General features: G+C 38.7%; 2 protein-coding genes across 7 annotated transcripts in view; one reads left to right on the plus strand and one right to left on the minus strand.

Moving 5' to 3' along the window:
• Positions 1 to 2341, plus strand: part of LOC124154262 (ATP-dependent 6-phosphofructokinase) — a 44187-nt gene extending 41846 nt beyond the window's left edge. For all 6 annotated transcript variants that reach the window (XM_046527871.1, XM_046527870.1, XM_046527872.1 and 3 more), the window contains one exon: positions 890 to 2341. In XM_046527871.1, coding sequence (XP_046383827.1) covers positions 890 to 1031 — 142 coding nt within the window. In that variant the 3' untranslated portion in view covers positions 1032 to 2341. The remainder of the gene's footprint in view (positions 1 to 889) is intronic.
• On the minus strand, positions 1304 to 17907 carry LOC124154263. The gene is made up of 3 exons (XM_046527876.1): positions 17730 to 17907; positions 6542 to 6661; positions 1304 to 4601 (listed from the first exon to the last, which is right to left on the minus strand). The coding sequence occupies exons 1-3, from the start codon at positions 17828 to 17830 to the stop codon at positions 4511 to 4513; spliced, it is 312 nt and encodes a 103-aa protein (XP_046383832.1). The 5' UTR covers positions 17831 to 17907; the 3' UTR covers positions 1304 to 4510.
• Positions 17908 to 19601: the final 1694 nt, after the last annotated feature.

The following is a 19601-nucleotide window of genomic DNA, read 5'->3' on the forward strand; positions in this document are numbered from 1 at the left end:
GGGCTGAAGGAGGGTTGGGTGGTTCTCATTGTGTGGGACCTGGATTCAATCTGGGCAGTAACATAAAATTTATCTTACATTTAGAGAAACATTAAGTCTTGCTCCTCGAGAAGGAGGCAAGTGCCGACCCAGGCATTTATAAATATCATGCTAGATGTTATGCTGCCAAGATACTGAGTGCTGACAGGGACTTGCTGGGTAACCCATTATAGTAGACTCTCGTTACTACCAACACTATTATTAAGAAGTTCTCATTATTATGAAGAAAATCGTTTGTCCCAACAGGTTAATCAACTTACGAACAAGGCCTGGGAATGCATCTAGTTGGTATACCGAGGAGTTACTGCATTCGGGAGGTTATCAACCCTCGAATGCATCCTGCTGCATTCTTCTATTGAGAAACTAAAACGAATTTTCGTGTTTTAATATATTTGCGCATAATTTAATCGTGTATGTTATATACTTTTTATTTAAACAATTCCTAAAAGAAACGTTCATACAAACTTCGTTATTACGAACCTTCGTAATAACAAAAGTCTAATGTAATCATCATGGCATTCACTCATTAATGGGGCACTTGTTGCAAGTAGTTATCTGAGAATTTTTATAGGTCAATTTTACCATTTGTTATTTCTTTTTTCAAGTTAGTCTAAAAGGCATTCCTAGATACCTAGATTCAATTGGTGCCAATTCCAGAGATCAGAGTTTGAATCCCAGTCAAGAGAAATGATTTTTCTAGTGTGGTTGCACCTTAAGTGCATGGTCCATTTGTCTGTTTGTTTCTTCATGTGATGAATTATTTTTTTAAACATATTTTCATCTTTTATATTGGGATTCCAAAAAAAAAAACAATGAAGTTTTTAAAATGGTTATCATGCACTCATTGCAGGCACCGTATACCAAAAACCCAATGGTGGCTTAAACTCCGCCCCTTGCTTCGTATCCTGGCCAAGCATGACAGCACATACGAGGAGGAAGGACTTTACATCACTGTTGAAGAGAATGTGGAGGCTGACTCAAGCATCATCTAAAATGTTCTAGGAGGCTTCTTAGAATACGTTTGTGTTGAGTGTTCATATAGCTCATTAATGTACACGAGGTAATTACATTTCTTTGTCACTGCCACATGCTCTGAAATTAATTTTTTATCACTTGCATCATTCAGTATAAAAATTAAACACTGTCAGTAACAGAATACTTTTCTCATTTTCCATCCATTACTCATTTAGGATTTTTTTCTGGTAGTCACCTAAGATTTTTTTGTTGGTAAATTTTACCAATTGTCATATTTTTTTGAAGTTGGTCCAAATTAATTGGAAACAGTTTGAAAGTTCAGCCTCCTAAGAATCTCCTTGTTCTTCCCAATATCACCAAACTTCTCATTAACTTTGAGAAATTTTTAATATTTTTCTGTGATTAACTTATGTATTAAAATTTTGTTGTTGTTTGAATGCCATTTTACCACATGTTCTGTGGGCTATGTTGACTATTTATTGTATTTAAAATCACCATCTGCTTTAGGCGTATCTCTTCAATACTTCTGTTCCTAGGATTATCCGAGGTGAGAGATATGCATTGTTAACAATGAGGCTTCCTATGGTAGCCAGTGTTAAGTTATTTCAAAATTAACTCTCAGTATTTTATGAAGAACTTCTACATTATTGTGTAGTTGGTTTCATTTTAGTATACCTATTCAGCAGTATCATTGATCGCATTGTGATGTATGTTGGAATTTTATAATGTCTATTCAGAATGTTATTTTTGACGGTATATTTGACAGTTTGTATTGTGAATCATGAAACATGTGGCATTACCTTGAAATACATGGCATCACATAGTACCAAAGTTATGGTTAAATTTACAAACTTTGTTACAAATGCATTTTTTTACCATAGTAGTGTCAATTAATTAAATTTTTTGAAGCTCTGTGACGCATAGAAATCAGGAAACTTTTAATTTAAAAAAATTGTATCCTTTTTCATTCCATTTGAAGCACACAAATAAATGATTTTGACTTAACATAGCCTAGCTTCATCCTGTTTGTCGGCCACATTCCTTGGATACGTAACATGCTGTTATATATACCAGTTGATTTATCAGTAATTGTGATTTGCAAAATTTTATTTTTGGAAAATTCTGTGTTGGGTAGTTGCATACTTTCATGGTCATTTAGCAACATTTTTCTGGTGTTTTCACTCTGATGATTTATTGTTTTAGTGATAACAGTTTGGATCTACTGGTGCAATTAATTGGTATAGTTCAAGGTATGTGAATGGTTATGAATGTAGTTCAAACTAGCTGCTTTATAAGAGTTACTCAATACAAAATTATTTATCCTTAAGATGTGTTTTATTTATTATTGTTATGTAGCAAGGTTAAAAATGTTATCTTTGATCCATCTATTATTCCATTTTTGCTCATCATGAAGACTGCCTTCATGAAAAAAACATCTCATTATACAAGTTGCAATTATTTTGTGGAGTGAATGGTCTCTAAAGCTCCTTGTTTATTTTTACTGTTAACCTTCCAAGTTACATGGCTTTTCTTCAGATTTGAAAAAGTTTTGATCTTGGACTCTCTGCAATAACAGGAACTTCCGTTTTGAAGCAAGGAATCTAAAAAACCACCTCCTAACAATCATTAGCATTTAATTTTATCCTGAATTGTTTTATTATAGTTTACAATTTTCTGTATACCCTGCTAGTAAATGTAGTACATCAAATGTTATTTTGTAATATCATTCTAAGAGGTTGTTGAAATTTAAGTACATACCTCGGTCACTGATCAGCAATGTATGTGTGGTCACCTGGCTTTAAGCTGGGTCATAAATAGGTCCTCTGCTATAGGGAATCTTAACTGTTGCATGTATATGTGCAAGGCTAAGTGTGGTATGTTCAAAGGGAATTATTATTTGGGTAAATATTGAAATTGTGGGATTCTTTGCGTGGATTCTTTCATAATAATTTTGAGGAAAGAAGCATAGATCTCCATATATCTGGGCTAATAATTATTTAATTAATATGTTATACATTCAGTAATTCCGAGCAGGAAATTTTGGATTTCAGGATATTGATCTGGACAGAGAGTTTAAAATGATTTAAAACAACATTATAATGTATGCTTAAAAAATTTATTTTGATGATGCATCATAAATATTCATGATTGAACAAATGGAATTAAATAGTGGATGAAATGATCTCTTTCATATTTGAAAATTATCATTCCAAATGGTTAATACATATGTGGTCATAAAATAAGTGCTGAGCAAACATTGATAGAAAATAATACTTGAATCAATACTTCCAAAGATTGAGGAAAAATGACATTAATAAGTGCAATAGGCACACTTGAACATATTCCAATCACTTAATACGTAGTGATTTTAGGACCAATTAAATTGTATTAATCATCTGATATTTTGATACAATGCATGACTAGTTTGATTATTTTCAGAAAAAATCAATCAATAAATACAATAAATAATGAAATCAAACCATTCATGTTATGGGACAATATTTCTCCGTAATTTCACATTTCAGTCGCATCTGGCTGACTTTAAAAATTACGCCTTATTTACGATTCCTTGATGAGAAGTACACACCAATATTGTGTGCTGTAATAATGCTTGTCAAATTCAATGCATTGCAAATTGATTTCCACAGTTTTAAGCAACTTGCTTTCAAATAAATTAAAATATAGATGCACATACCCACATACTTCATCCACTTTTATCATAGCAAATACAATCATTATAGATCTTATTTGCCAAACTTTCTCATATTTCAAATCGTGGGTGAAAAGGCTTAAATACCTTTGCTCTTTCATCTTATAAAATATTTCACCATATAAAATTTTACATACAATTCTCTTATGAAAGAGCTGCCCAGCAATAACTGAATATCATATATCCATGAGATAGGCCCTTCATATCACTGCAATGGATTTTAGCTACCTGGCAATTATTCAAATGATGGCACATTTTCACCCAGGGGATAGAAACAAGACTGCATCACCTTCACAACCCATCTTGGATGATAATGCAGTGTAACGTCATACCATAGTGTTTGATCATGTTTCTGGTTATGTGACCTCTTCCAAAGGTACAAAATTCCATGAAATTTGTTGCCAAGTTGGCCTCAGTCACACTCTTCAGAAACTTATAGCTTCTTCTTTACTCCCGGCTACATTAGGCAGGACATAGCCTTCAACCAAGGAATTACTTGATGTGAACAATTTCATTTGATGATATTAAATAGGTAAAAAAATAATACTGCTCAAATTAGGAGCACAAAGTTGAGCTCGCATCTCATGTAAAATGAGATGAGTGCTTATCACATACAATAATACAATAGTCAAATGATTAGAACTAACTACCCATAATTGCAATGCCTGCTCTTTTTCTTCACCGTGTAGGCTATTTTAGCCTGAAAGTCCTTCCCCACTGGTTAGAGATTTCTACCCAAAATAATGCTATGTACACCAGCCATTTGTCCTCTAAAGTAAGTGAATGTTATCTGTTGATTGTAATGGGTTCAGTTGGTTCAAATAGATGATCCTGTGCATCATCAGATCCATCTCCAAGATGCCTCCTCCTCCTTCCTCTGAAATAAGAAAAATGCCTTACATTAATATTGTTTCAATTAGGTACTGACTTATGTTAGTGAAAAATAGCTTGTCTTTCATCAAATGAAGAGAGAATATTTTTCTCAATAGGGTGGATTCCTATCTTTTTTTAATTACCTAAATCGCAAGATTATTACTCCTGGAGTATGCATTTCACGCTCTTATATTTTTAAATGACAATGTCTATTTTTCCCGATATAATGACAAGTGAAAATTTACAAGCGCGCGAAAACGCGACGGCTAAGTATGAATGCTGGGTAAAGCCCGTGTGAGATGACCTTGGGGCAAGGCTTTGAGCACCACTACAATGCAGGCTGCTAGCAGGTAGAAGAGTAACCAGCTAGCAGGTAGGGCTTGGCATAAATAAGGATTATTATTACCCTATCTAACGAAGAAAACTTTCTGACCTTAGGCAATTTTAATGGGTGATTATTAAGAGATGTTTCCCTGAGCTCTGTGCCTCATGCATGCATTGGTAATCTCAGACGATGTAAAACTCCTGACTACTCGTATAGCATCTAGCCCCTGTGACATCACGTGGAGTGGCATCATCTAGCCTTTTTCAAAATAGGTTAAAATTGACCATTAACATTTGTCTAAACTGGGATTCCTAAAACCAAATGATTTGTATATTACGAATACACTAATGGTGGGTAACAAATCGCAATCAATGCCTTTCAATTTCTTGGATGAAGGAAACTACCCTATTGTTACTCCAATATAAATAGTGAAGATTAATTTAAAGTATACCGGGACTAGCCGCGGTGATAACTTTTACGGGAGTCACCCGCAATGCACAATCGTGCGAAAGTTCCACAGAGAAAAAAATCATTCGCCTTGACCGGGATTCGAAGCCGGATCCCCCGATTTCCGGTCGAGTGCTTTATCCAGTTAAGCTACCGAGGCGTCATTCTTCCCTGTGGATATTTTTAGTCTAGAGCGAACACCTCTTTGTGTTCTATGTCCGGGCCTGCTCTCCGGCTGTGGCGCTGTGCGCACGATTTGGACTGCTTGTGGTATCATATGCTCAGCAGTCCAGCAACATCTTGTCCGGTAGTGTCCAATAATATCCACAGGGAAGAATGACGCCTCGGTAGCTTAACTGGCTAAAGCACTCTACCGTAAATCGGGGGTCGAATCCCGGTCAAGGTGAATGACCTTTTCTCTGTGGAACTTTCGCACGAGTGAAGATTAATTTTTCAAGTTGAGTCCAAGGCAGTCATACAGCCAAAAATTCATTTTGATGGGGGGCTAAGTTTTAAGTTGAGTGGCTACTTTCAAGAAGACTTTAGATACATGATCAGCCATTTAAGCCTCTAAGTTGATGTAATGCAAGTCAGCCTTCCCCGTTAATTAGCCCATTGTAGTGGAAATACACGAAAAATTGTTGAAATATGCATTCATAAATATGGTGAGTTTTTATAAAAATGATCATACACTAACTCTTCATTTAGTGTATTTAGTTGTGCATTGTATTTTAGGGAAAACTTAGCTCCAGAAATCATGAATATGTACACTAATGGAGTATGAAAGAGAGGAAATTCATAAATCTGAAAAGTTAAGGTGACAGGAGAGTTGAGTAGAGAATTATGGCAAACTGATATCCGGGTTTATGATAATGAAGATGTACAATATGGACTTGTGCTTGAAAAAGTCCTGCATTCAAAAGATTACTATGATTTTTACTCTCCATTTTTGTGATGCGATACTTGAGTACACATTTAACAAGGAAAATTATAAACTTCAAATTCGTCTCAGATTGGTAAGAGAGGTATTCAACCTATAATAATAAATTGAAAAACACTGTGTAAGGCTTATTGTGTGCATATGTTGTTGCTTTATTTAAATTTAATTTGATTTAAAATTTCACATCTTTTAATTTCAACAGAGGAGATTTTAAAAAAATCAATTTACTTACAATTTTTGGGGATCCACAACTCCAAATCCAATAGGAACGGTGACCATCTTTTCCTTCATTTTTGATAATGCTATAAGTGTTTCCAACTCTGCTAATCGTTGATCAGACACCCTCTTGGCTCTAAAAAGAAAGAAAACAATTCTGTTCATTATTTTGATTTAATTTACGAAAATTTTTACCTTTTCTTTAACTTTCACATCTTTCTTGATCATGAAAATGTAACACAAGATGGAATTGGTTGATAAAATCAAATATTTTATCAATACAGTTTGATGCTATAAAACACATATGTACTTCCATGGGGTTAATGTATGGTTTTATTTATATTCTGAAGTAGCCCGGACATTAATGCAGCCCTGCATGTTCATGCCTTATCAAATTTACTCACTCAACCCAATTGGTGTGGATAGTTGGAGGTCAGTTTAACACTTAGCGTGCTACAGGCGTAATATTATGCCATCCATCTTTTGAAAAATTGTAGTTTGCAATTTTTTTAACATAATGCTCAAATCTGTATCTAACCTTTAAATTAAAAAATGAAAAAAAAATAGCAAAATTTAGTTTTTCTAAATGATGCCAAACACTTATTCCTCGCATTAAAGGTTGTTTATTAAGATATAACACTAAACTATTAAAAATGACTGAAAAGCACTGGGGTACAGATTCACAATACCTAATAAGGGCAGCACGGTAAGTGTTAAATAAGTTAGGGCAGAGTCATCCCAAAAATAATCCAGGGGATATGAACTTCATTCATTCATAGTAGTAAGGGTAGTTCCTTGCCCTGCACCACTGGAAACATTTACTTAACTGCAGGGGTGCCGACTTACAAAAAATATTGGGGGGGCCCAAACCGGGGACCTTGCCCTGGTAAATTTTATAAGTAGTGAATTTTAAGTTTTTTAAGCATTTTAGAAGAGTCATATGATCAACATTAGAAACCTGATCACTCAAATCTCGCTCGATATCTGGACACTTCAGGGAAAATCGACAAGCCTGACATATTTTTTCCTCACATCTGGAACGATTTTTGGGGGAGCTCGGGCCCCTCAGGCCCCAAGGAGTCGGCGCCACTGCTTAAATGTAATTATCAGACATTGGAGAGGTACTCAAAGGCTTTACCTCGATTGGAACTGGGCATTGGTGTAAAGCCAAGCACACTCACCACTACATCATATCTGCAAAATTTCATGGTGTGTAATATTTCCAAGCCTGCTGCGTGAATAGTGGTGAAATATACATGAATTGCCATGAAGGAAAAAAATAACCCTGAACCAGGAATAAAACCTTGGGTTTGCCGGGTCACTGCACAGACCACTACGCTCTCCAGGTTCCTGAATTCTCATGGCAATGTAAATTTTTTTCCCATGGAAAGTCATGTGTATCATAGAATAGTAGTCCTGGTACAAAATATCTTATAAAACTGGCCCAACTGCAAGAGTCCAAGCTGCTACTCCAGCTCATGATTATTGGCAAGAAAAAATTTACTGGAGGAATGTCTAGTTTTAGGTCGAGGGGCATTCATTTCAGATGACTAAATTCCTTGTCCCTCTTTGCTTTGCCAGCTGAGTAATCTGCTTATGAAAACATTTGGGCTCTGAATCGACTAAGTATAAATGGAGGTTTGTGTGTGGGTGGAAAATGAACAAGCATGTCATAGCACCTGACTGGAAAGCATTTTGTATGGTCCTTATTCATCTTTTCATGCTCCAATTTATCATTCCCTGTAAACTTCTTTCTTGCTGTTTCCTGCCATCGAATCCCCACACTCAGATATTATGCCCGTGACGCTATCCTTTCCTCCCTCAGGATATCTAACATAACAAGCCGCCGTGTCTTATCTGACCTCATGTTTCTGCATAGAATCTTTAGCGGTTCTCTACGTACAAACGAAATTCTCCCTCTTTTCCGTTTTCATACTCCTCCTTGCCCCTTAAGAAACAACTCTCTGCTTCACATTCCGCGATTCCGTCTCTCAATGCTCTCTGTTCTACCGATTCCCATCCTTGTTTAACTCCATAGCTTCAAAAATCCCTTCCCTGGACCTATTTTCCTCTGACACTAGTTACAAAGCCACCTTAAAATGCCATCTGAATAATTCACCATCGTCTAATCAATAATGCCCCTTCTTATGTTTCATAATTTTGTTTTCTGTTAGTTTTTATTTTTTGTGCTATTTTTTGTTATCTTTTAGGCATTATTTATTTAAAGAACAGCCGATGTGAAAGCCTTTGTGCCGTTTTTGGTGATGAAATAAATAAATTTAGGTGAGACCTGAGAAATTGTACTGCAATATCGGTAAAATTGTCATTCATGCAAATGGACCAACTCGGTAGAAACCATTCAAACCACTCTGTTGAATCATCAATCGTCCACATGGCGAAAAATCGCAGGTTGAGATTAATGGTGGATCGTTACTCGACCCTTCCTGACAGTTCTATAATTTGTGCACGTCGGCAGTCTGGACCTGTAGTCTGGCCAATGCCGTAACTATAAAAAAATTTCGTGGGTGAATCCGTTTCCGGAGGGGGAATTCATTTGGAGGGAGTGCACTCAAGTTATGTATCTCCCTGATATTTCGGTGGGGGACCTTTCGCTACGGCCTTGGGATTAGGAAAATTCCGTGAAGTGACCGCACCGCTGGGCCTAACGATATGGGACTGGGACAAGTGACTCAGCAAGTTACGTTCGGCAAGAGTGGGAGAAGGGAATTTTCCCCTCAGTTTTCGGGGGTCCTAAAGATGTCCCAAAACTCAAATGGCGAGGAGGGTGAGATGGGAGGGAGAGAGAACGTAGTCCCACGTCTCGACGTGGCTTTGTACTAACTTACGGAACCGAGATTACGTGACGCGAAGTTACAACCCCCTCTTTTATCAGTAAAATTAAACGAGTAAATTTCATGCCTTTTTTTTAGTTTTTTGTCTCCTCATCGTTTGCGCTGTAGTATTTCCGACGCGTGTGACCTCATTGAAACGCAATGTTAGTAGTATTTCAAATTTTGAAAAAGACTTGAAATTGAGAATATATAGTTAGAATAAAAAATCAGGCATTTTAATTCGAATGGAAAGAAACAGTAATTAAATACCATTAAATCTCGATGCCTTCACAGAGTGGCGTAGCCAGGACGAGGGTCCGGGGGGTTCGGACTCCCCCTCCACCGATATATAACAGCGCAATTACTTTGCTTCATGAATGGAAACAAACTGTTGAAAAATCATGAATTTACAAAATATTTCTTTTAAAAATGAAGTTTTTTCTATAGTGAAAAGTATTTTAATTATTTTAATACCCTCTTTTAAGTACCATGTTTTTAAAAATTTCCCACCCTGGTTTTGGACCCCTTCCGAACAAAATTCCGGGATTCTACCACCCTCACGGTAGAAGTTGCGGAATTGTTTCCGATATCCGGGATATTTTTGCGCGTGTATTGGTACTATTAAATAAATGTAGTACATATAATTATATACTCTGCAATCATTGAAGTCGATCAACCCAAAAGAGGAGTACAATATTTGAAGAAGAAAATAAATAACGTAGTGTAGAAAATTTCTCAGCATTCTGATCCAACGCCGACCGTTCCGAGACCTGTAATTATATCGTACGGCGCCATGTGGAACTACGGGAATGCGGCTGCCGTGGGCTTTATATGGAGGAGACTGACAGGACGGATGTAGACCGGAATTTGAGAGAACACCAGGTAGGCACACATTATAGAGGAACGCAACTGGTCGTCCTTTGTGCATCGGCGGGAGCCTCGGGCATCCAATGAGAGATCTCCTTATTGGCGCCAGCTATTATGCGTAGCGGCACACGATCGAGTCATCACGCCTCTCCGGAGGTAAATTTGTGAAATTATCCCAATTTCGTATCCCTCCTACGCTATAACGATTGGTATCGGTCCAAATGGGTAGTCCTACACAAATCGGACCACTTGCCTAATTGCGGAAAATGCCTCAATGTGCGCAGCAGCCTTACGCCTCGGGGAAAACGCATAACACGTTCTGGTGGACGACCCCGATCAACTTGGCGAAGTGCTTGCATTTTTTACGCAAAGCAGGGCTCGGCGGGGTGTAATTAAATCTTTTCCGCTATTTTTATCAAACAAGTATATGTCTTTTTAATTTTTCATCGTGAATATTTTATTCGTGAAGGCACGAGTGCTTTGTTTAATGTGTAGGTTGCGGAAAGACCTTCGCCGTCCATGCTTCCCGAAAAAAATCGCTATATCACTCTTCGAGGAGCAAAGAAAAGCTACGTAGCATACATGGGCGAACCCAGCGAGGGGCAGGGGGGACAGCTGCCCCCCCTCCCTCCCCCAGAAGAAAAAATCGCAAAAGTCTTTAAGAAAAATCAGTACTGAATTGAAACGAAAGTATTCAACAATTTTTCTTTAAACCCACGAAAAATTATATGTAATAGTATAAGATATTTAATTAAAATAAAACTATTTTTTCAAGGAAATACTTTCATAAACTAATAGAGCGCGGTCATAATTTTCTTAAAATGCTGGTTTCATTCACCTTTTCCATGATAAAATGCCAAAACTTGGCTTGCCACCCCCCTTGACCATGGCTTTTCCACCCTAGTTATGATCCTGGGTACGCCCTTGGTAGCATAAACAGTCTTACGGCTGGAAAATAATTAGTGGCGCCTTAATTCATTAAAGAGACTGAACAGAGTTGGTTTATGGAAGATCTTTACCTTTGAGTAATAAAGAAAAATAGCTATTTTCGGCTCGGTTGGTAGATGCCCCAGGGCTATAAGTGTACCTCTCAGCGGATGCATATGCGTCGCGGGTAGTCGCCACCGGGGAAAAATATTCGGAGGTGGGGGGGTATTAATGACAAAAATCCCTCCCACAGGCTAAATGCTGGGTCGGGAGGGGATCACAAGGGTCTTCGACTTGCTCTGTCCTCAGAAGGTCTAGCCTCGATCGAATATTTGCTAGCACAGAGGAAAGTCCAGAGCCGGCCTTAGGGCGGGGCGACCGGGGCGACTGCCCCGGGCCCCGCGTTCGTGAAAAAAATTAAAATATACGATAGTTTGAAAACGCAATTTCATCTATTACTGTATTGTTAAGTCCGTGCAAGACAAAAAATAATATTATGAAAAAGGAATAATAATGCAGTAATTTAAAGTAAAAAGCGCGCTTTTTATGTTTATTTTACGTTATAATTTTATGAATAAATATAATTATAAATTTAATTTGTATTATACTATTTTGAACTCAAAGGCGTGATGGTATCATAACGGCGTAATTACGAAGTCTGAATTTGGGAGGGGAACACATACTTAGCCAGAGAGTGGTAGGGATTCAAAATGCTCGAGTTTGTAGATGGGGTATAGAGTTTAATATTTTAGTGAAGGGCCCCGCACTGAAGGTTCGCCCCTAGCCCCGCACCTGCTAGCGCCGTCACTGGGAAACCTTTGGATGGCCGCATTAGTTTTCGCCTAACTTTATTGCTGTCGAAAAGGTCCACTTATCCCTGCGTTTAGACGGTGCAAATGACCAACCACCTTGAGCAGGGAATGGTTACTCGTTTTGACACCCGGTTAGACGTTTTGGGTAGGCATCGGAGGATAGAGGTTAAAATTACTGGGGTGGGAATCTTTGGAAAGTAGGAGAAAAAGAAACCGACTCTGCGGTATGTATAAAATATACAAAGGGGATAAAGCATGGAGGGAATTAAGCAATGAAGTGGGAAAACCTAATTTCATTGGTAGGAACGATCATCAGGTCAAAATCAAATGCCGGGCGCAGAGGACCAATGTTAAAAAATATTCATACCTGAATAAAACAATTGAAGATTGGAACAGATTGCCTGCAGAGTTATTTGAGCCCTTTCCTAATAATGTAAAAATATTTAAGAAAAAGCTGAAAAAGTATTTAATTTTTTAGAAATTTTAATTAAATTTTAAAATTTCTACAACTGTCTAGTTGATATGTGACTTTGTGGGGATGTTGTGTTTTTCTTTTTTGTATATACATGTTACCACCTGGCCAGTTGCCAAATTGTAACTCATACAATAATAATAATAATAATTCCCAGTCGGTGAAGTCGGGTTGGGGGCGGTGCTCGTAATTTTCCGTTCAAGTGAAATTAAACGTGGCGGCAAAATGTGGGGGCAGAGGGCAGTAGAAGAAAGATGAGCAATGGTAACGAGGGGAAGAAGCCAGGGGCGGATTCAGCATCAAATTTGGGGGAGATGAGGTATGATGACATGGTCCGGAAAGGATGGACAAGTATGGGATCCCCCGAGAGAGGGGGGAGGCGTTCTCCCGTGTAAATTTTTTTTGCAGGGAGTTCTACGCTCTATGATAAATACAACACTAACTACTCTCACGTTGAGGACTTGAGGCCATTAATTTGCTCATTCAGTCCCCTACCTCCTTTACAAGGATACAAAAACCATTGAAATAAACGAAAATTAAAATATTTTGATGAATTTTTGGGGTGTCATGATTCATTTGATCCCCCCTCAATCTGCCACTGAAAGTGATATTACTCTACTCCGCGGATTAAGAGGGCCTATGATACCTGAAAAAATTGAAAATATGGTAAAAGGTGATTAAGGCGACTCTCCAATGAAAATATTTTGTTTCACCGGGTTAACAAACAATATAAAAATAAAATTGATGAATATCTAAAACCCGCTGGTCTACACCCATATCAGAACACAAAACAGAGGCGGATTAAGAGGGACCGTAAATAAAAAAAGATCGCAGTCTTAAAGGCGACTCTCCAATGAAAGTACTTGTTTCACCGGCTTAGCGAAAAATATAAAAAGAATTTATGAATATCTAAAACCAACTTGTCTGTATCAGACTTTAGGCACTACCGAGGCGGATAAGGAGGGACCGAAAATTAAAAAGAAATGGTAAGGCGACTCTCCAATTTAAGTATTTTTTTCACCAACTTTACAAACAATATTTAAATAGAATTTATGAATATAGAAAACCCACTGATCTACGCATATCAGACCTTAAATATTACAGAGGTGAGTTAAGAGGCGCCATAAAAAAAAATAAAAAATGGTGATTTTAAAGACGACTCTCCGATGAAAGTATTTTGTTTGACCAACTTGACAAACATTATTTAAAAATAAATTATAAATATCTAAAATTCACTTGTCTACGCAAACCTTCGACTCAGTATCGTTGATTGGTGTTGCATACCACCAAGGCAAAACTAATGAACTCTTCCCCTCCAAAACAACGAACTCTATATCCGTTCCTTCGGCTCTAGTCCAAAAAGGTCAAACTGAAAAAAAGAATCGCTCTTTACGAAGTTCTATGATGAAAATATTTCTTTATAGAGCGAGGAAGGTGGTTGTTCATCATCAGTAGAGATAGCACTAGCAAAATGCAAAGTTCAGACGCTCGCGGTCAGGAAGATTGTACAGTCGTGGTCAAGGCGGTTTTGGGCACTTTGCTCTGTACGAACGTTCTTATCTACCGCAACAAAAGAAATTTGCGCACTACGGATGAGCCGGTCGCATCCGTACTCAGCACACTTAATGATTATCAAAAATGATCGAAAAAAGGTCCACTAATCCATGCGTCTGTATTCCGCAAATGACCAGTAGCCAGTTGTTCCGAATGGGTGTGGGGGCTGTGCATGGGATATTCCTCCTAGGTGCAATGTAAGCTAGATGCATTACATAGTGCGAAGTTGTGATTCTGTAGCACCGATTAAAACTTCCCTGAAATAAGAGACTGAAATTTAATTTTGGTTTGGTCAGTTATTTCTACTATATGCTTCGAACAGGTAGCAAACACCTTTTTTTTTAGTACAATCAAAATATTTTCTGCCTATATTTACCAGATGTATTAAACAGCAAGTATCTATATGCCTACTTAAGATCTGAGAGACGACTTACTGCGTTGGCGTAGCAGCAATACTCAAAGTTTGGACACTTTCGGTTAGGAAAGTTGGGTTTGGAGCATTGGTGTAATGGTGCCGGAACGCGACGGAAATCAGTTCAGGCACTGGTTAACAAAAGGCATAATAGTCAGTCAGCCAAAATACACAATAATCAATCGTGATAGACGAATTTTATCAATTTTGTTGCCTCAATATTTCTAATATGTACATTCGTAACCAAAGCAAAAAAAATCGTAAAAAAAATGTAAATAAGAACCCGTAATATAAAACACAGAGAGTAATATTTCACTTCTAAAAAGTTAAGAAAAATGCGTTCCGCCACTGTTAATTTTGCCATAACGACACTGGTTTGGAGTAATGTGAGGAATACGGACAGTCGCGGTCAAGCCAGCTGTGGGCACTATGCGGAAAAATGACACTATTATCTACCGGACCAGCTGTAATTTTGGGCACTACGGATGAGCCGATTGCGATGAACATGCAGCCGATGAAGGGTTACTTAGGTAGAAAAGGGACCACGTTTGCCTGATTGGCCTGATCCGACAGACGAAGCGCTGTGCTTGTAAGGACCTCCTCGCTGCAGCCCTTAAGCGGAGATCTCTATTAATATCTCAGCCTCAGCCGGGATTTGAACCTGTGCCCACGGCGTAGGAAGCCAACACTAACCGCCAGACTTACTCGATCCCCAACATACACCGTTAATCCTCTAAGGGTTAACAATCTAAAGGTCATCCCCTACGTAGAATATGAGTGGGACTTTATTCATTGTATCAAAGTAAATTAAGCCGATAATAATGATAAATGCCGAACGTCCGCCAAACTAAACTAGATGACCTCAGAAGTCTCCTCATTTGCAAAGAAAACTTGATTTCAAGAGAGCTCGTGATAGAAGTTAACCGATGCTAAAGTATGAAATCGTTTTAGGATTGACTTGGTGGAAATGCGATACATCATGATAAAATATAAAACACAAAGAGTAATTTCCACACTAATATACAACTCCACAACTGACTGGTTTCAACACTATTATGTCATTCTCAAGGTATTCTTAATTCCTCAAGACATGTATCGAAACCATGTTCGGTAGCGACATTATATATTAGAGTGTGGCACTACTATTTATGTTTCATATTTTATCATGGATGCTCAGGTTTTGGGAGATGCGCGCGTTAGTCACTGTAGCTATTCAACTTTTCCTTTGATATGACAACTGTGAAAGCATTTACATCACGTAAAATTCCGCTCCATGTTTTATGCAACGAACCAATTTAGCACAATTGAAAGGCGCAGGTGCGGAAATTCGTTCCAATTCATTCATGTTCGTCCGGCCAGAAACGTTCCTCGGTAGTCTCGTAACAATTCTGTACACATTTCTTTGCAATTCCATAACAGACAACCTGAAACACTTTTTGGGGAATTCCTTTAAGTCTCTCTTTTCCAAACAGCTACGTTAAGGGCGAGCTGGATCCGTGCTTTTCCGAGGAATCCTAACACATATATTCGTTAAATTTTAAGGATAACCCTTCAAGGAATTCCGTGGCCGTAACACGTGCCTGGCCGAAGGGAGCGATTATCATTTCGCACACTCATTTATGAGATGGAAAACCTTTCATCGCAGAGCGTCCCGCCTCTCGGAAGAATTCACCATTCAAGATGAATCGCGGAAGAGATTCATGAATGGGACTTGTACGTTTCCAGGCAGAAGGTCGTCTGGGTGGGAGGGGCGGGCGTATCGGGGAATACGGCTCGGAAAGGTCGCTACCCTGGGTCCTCCCCAAGTCGGGTTGGCCCCAACTTCCAACCCGCCCGTGCCAATGCCCCAAGGCTTTCGCGTTCACTGGACAAATTAGCAAGACGCATGCGCGCTCCGAGAAATGCAACATCGAATCGAGTCGAAGTCACGATGAAGATGAAGCGGAAGAAATCGTAATCCAGCGTTAAGGCCGTTTTACACGGAGCACGTAATTGCACAATCTGACGTGTGTACGAAGGCGTTGTCAAAATTGTGTCGTGTAAAGCGGTGAATTGCAATAACGCATGCGATAATGCATGGACTCACGTGGCAAAATAGCCCCTGTTCTAATTTCGTTCGTGTATTTGCGCAATTTCGCGCAATTATGTTCCCCTGTAAAACGGCCTTATAACAAATCGTCTTCTTCATGCGCTTGCTATGAACGCAATGAATTAGTTCACTCAAAGGTGATTTTTTTCGTTGATTTACTTCCATAAAGAAATATTTAGCTTGGTTTGATTAACAATGGTAGTATTTTAGCCCCAAATTTCATTGAAAATGCACGTAAAACTCAGCAGCTCAAAAACTCAATTAAAACTGATACCGTATGGCAATAATGCCCAGTACACATTTGATTCAGATGGTGTCCCTTTTGCTTTGAGTAATGTAAAATGAGTCGGGTAACATCCAAGCTGATGATGGAGTGATCCAAATTTCCCTATCGTAAAACAATTTTCTTCCTCAAACGCTCATTATTAAGGCTGAATGTACTCAAAATAATATACGCATACTCCCAGAAATTAATATGCTTGCGATCATATTTTCTCTATCTTGGCGTACTTAATGATGGCAGCTTACTTCAGCGCGGACTATCAATCTGAAATGCCCGTAATAATCTATAGCTCTTGATGAGGCCCTTCAATGATTGAAAACGAGTTCGTAAATTATAAAAATAATATTAAATATTTAATATTCTATATTCCGCCTCCACTACAAAGCGTTCCAAAAATCATAGTAACGCCTGAAATTATTTCCTCCAGAGATAAGATGATTAGGTATAGCTAGAATCCAAACTACAGCGCTATCTGCAACAGGTTCAGACTCGCACGGCTATGCGCCAAGATCCACTTCCTGCCCCGGGCTGGGGCAATAAAAATGTAGCACCATCGGCAATATGGGGCAAAATCTATGGTTATAGAAGAATTTAGATATATTACATTACTCGCTCCTATAAATTATGACAAAGCGAAAAATTGTTAAAAATTGAAATGGGTATTTTATACATTAATATTTATTTCAATTAATTGATGAGATAAGATTTCTTAACGGCAAATCGATTATTACTCCGCGTCTATTTATCGTGAGAGAGCGATAAGAGTACCGTATGTGAAAGGTAAACAGTAAACCTAGCAACTGCAGCGTTTACAAACATAGGCGGGCGGAATGGGGAGGAGGGATAGCCTGATGCAATCGTTAGAAAATGTTACGGCGTCTGAGGAGATCGGCAGGTAGGTAGGGTAACGGAGGACGGGTCAGGTAAGAGAAAAATAGGGTCCCTTGGGGCACTCACCGCCTAATGGGCTTCGCTCCGCTTTCATCTGCCGACGTGAGGAGTAGCAGCAGGACGATAACCAATGAGCCGCACGCCGTAATCTTTCCGTTCGCGCGCATTTTCGCCGTCCACTTTTTTTTCTTCTAAACCTCCGAGGAGAACACTACAGACAGGTCTTCTCTCCACGAGACTTCACCGGCGTCTGAGAATCCTCCCTCGTAGTAAACTTATATATATGTCCCGAAACAAACCTTGAGGCACTCACACGAGAGAAAGTAGGGGTGGGGTAGACGGGTAGACTCCCTGGAAAGGAGCGAACGTCATGCCGCCTGCAGCCAATGGTTGCGTCTCGGGAAGGGTAGGGTGGGGGGAGAGCGGGCCCGAATGAACTGGACTGAGAAACTTGGAGTTTTCATATTGTTCTTTATGAACTCGTAAATTGCCCCGCGGCAATTATACGCGGTGCAATTATACGATCGATATAATTGGTCCGCGGCATTTTCTGCGGAACGGTGGAAATTTTCTCATTCCGGGGGAAAAAACTCGATCAAGATTTCCATCGTTGTGAATCGATGGATTTGCATTTCACGGTTCACGAGACTCGGTGCTTCATCGCATGTTTTTTTTCGTATTATAATGGTTTTTCCAGACCAAAGACGGGTTCCAATTTTCGACCTGCAGGTGCATGGATGGTAGCCAATCGATGCTGAGAATGCATGATGCAATAGTTGCGGGAATTACGATCTCGTCGCGCTGGTCGCCGATGGTGCATTTTTCTATTATATTGTGCTAAGGGCTCAAGCGATGGATTTTAGAAATATCTGAGGAAAATTTTTTTAATTACCCATTTTATAAATGAGAAGAAGATAGAAACTTAAATTTATCGGTAAAATTTATGTAAATTAAAAAAGTGAAACAGTCGCGAATGTAGGAAAAGCATATTGGGGGTGCCAAGACCAATCAAATAATGCGTCAAGTAATTTTATCACCTCATTACATTTTATAATTTAAATAAATATGAAATTTTGGACAAAATTTCGAAAGAAACATGGTATACTAGTTGATGCATATGGAGTACTATGATAGCTCTAAGTGGCGCAGGGTAGACATCCCAAAAACTAAATATGTTCCTCATTCAGGGGGGATTGGAACCTTTTGGCCTGTCCTTATATATGCCACTGTAGTGAAAAGTGAAGTTCAGATAGTAAAAAAAATAAAAATGGTCGTTTTTTACTCGAACTGAAGTAAAACATGGAATCTAAGAAATCACGGCCTAAAGTAGTGAAAATTTTGCGCATCTGCATAAAAAATATTCTCCCCTTTGAAAAATTTGGTTCTCTAAACATTGCTAAACTTGAGTCTCCAAACATTGCTGAGTATTGAGTCTTTATAGACGATAATTAGAACATTCGGATGAGCTAATGAATATTTTTTTCATTTCCTAGCCGTGGCCTCCTTAAATGTGAACGAGTTGGAACCTGGAGTATAGTTTCTGAGGACCCTTGCCTAACATGGGCGTACCCAGCGAGGGGCAGGAGGGGGCAGCTGCCCCCCCAAACCTCCAATAAGCAAAAATCGCAAATGTTTTTGAGGAAAATAATTTTTTTTAAGCAAATAATTTTAAAAGCTAATAAAGAGCTTTTACAGTTTCCTAATAATATTGATTTCATTCACCTTTTCCATGCTTAAAGCTTACTTGCAACTTGAACAACCATGGCTTGTTCCCCCCCCCCCCCCCCAGTTTTAATCGTCGGTACGCCATTATTGCCTACAGTAACTTTTCGAAGGTCTTTGCGATCATTCTAAATTCAATGATGATTTATTCTCCTCGACTTTTCTTTCTTCATCACATGTATCGGGACGAGCCAACGGTCGCATTCCCCGCCTTCC

Source organism: Ischnura elegans, chromosome 2 (assembly GCF_921293095.1).
Source record: "Ischnura elegans chromosome 2, ioIscEleg1.1, whole genome shotgun sequence".
Taxonomy (NCBI): domain Eukaryota; kingdom Metazoa; phylum Arthropoda; class Insecta; order Odonata; family Coenagrionidae; genus Ischnura; species Ischnura elegans.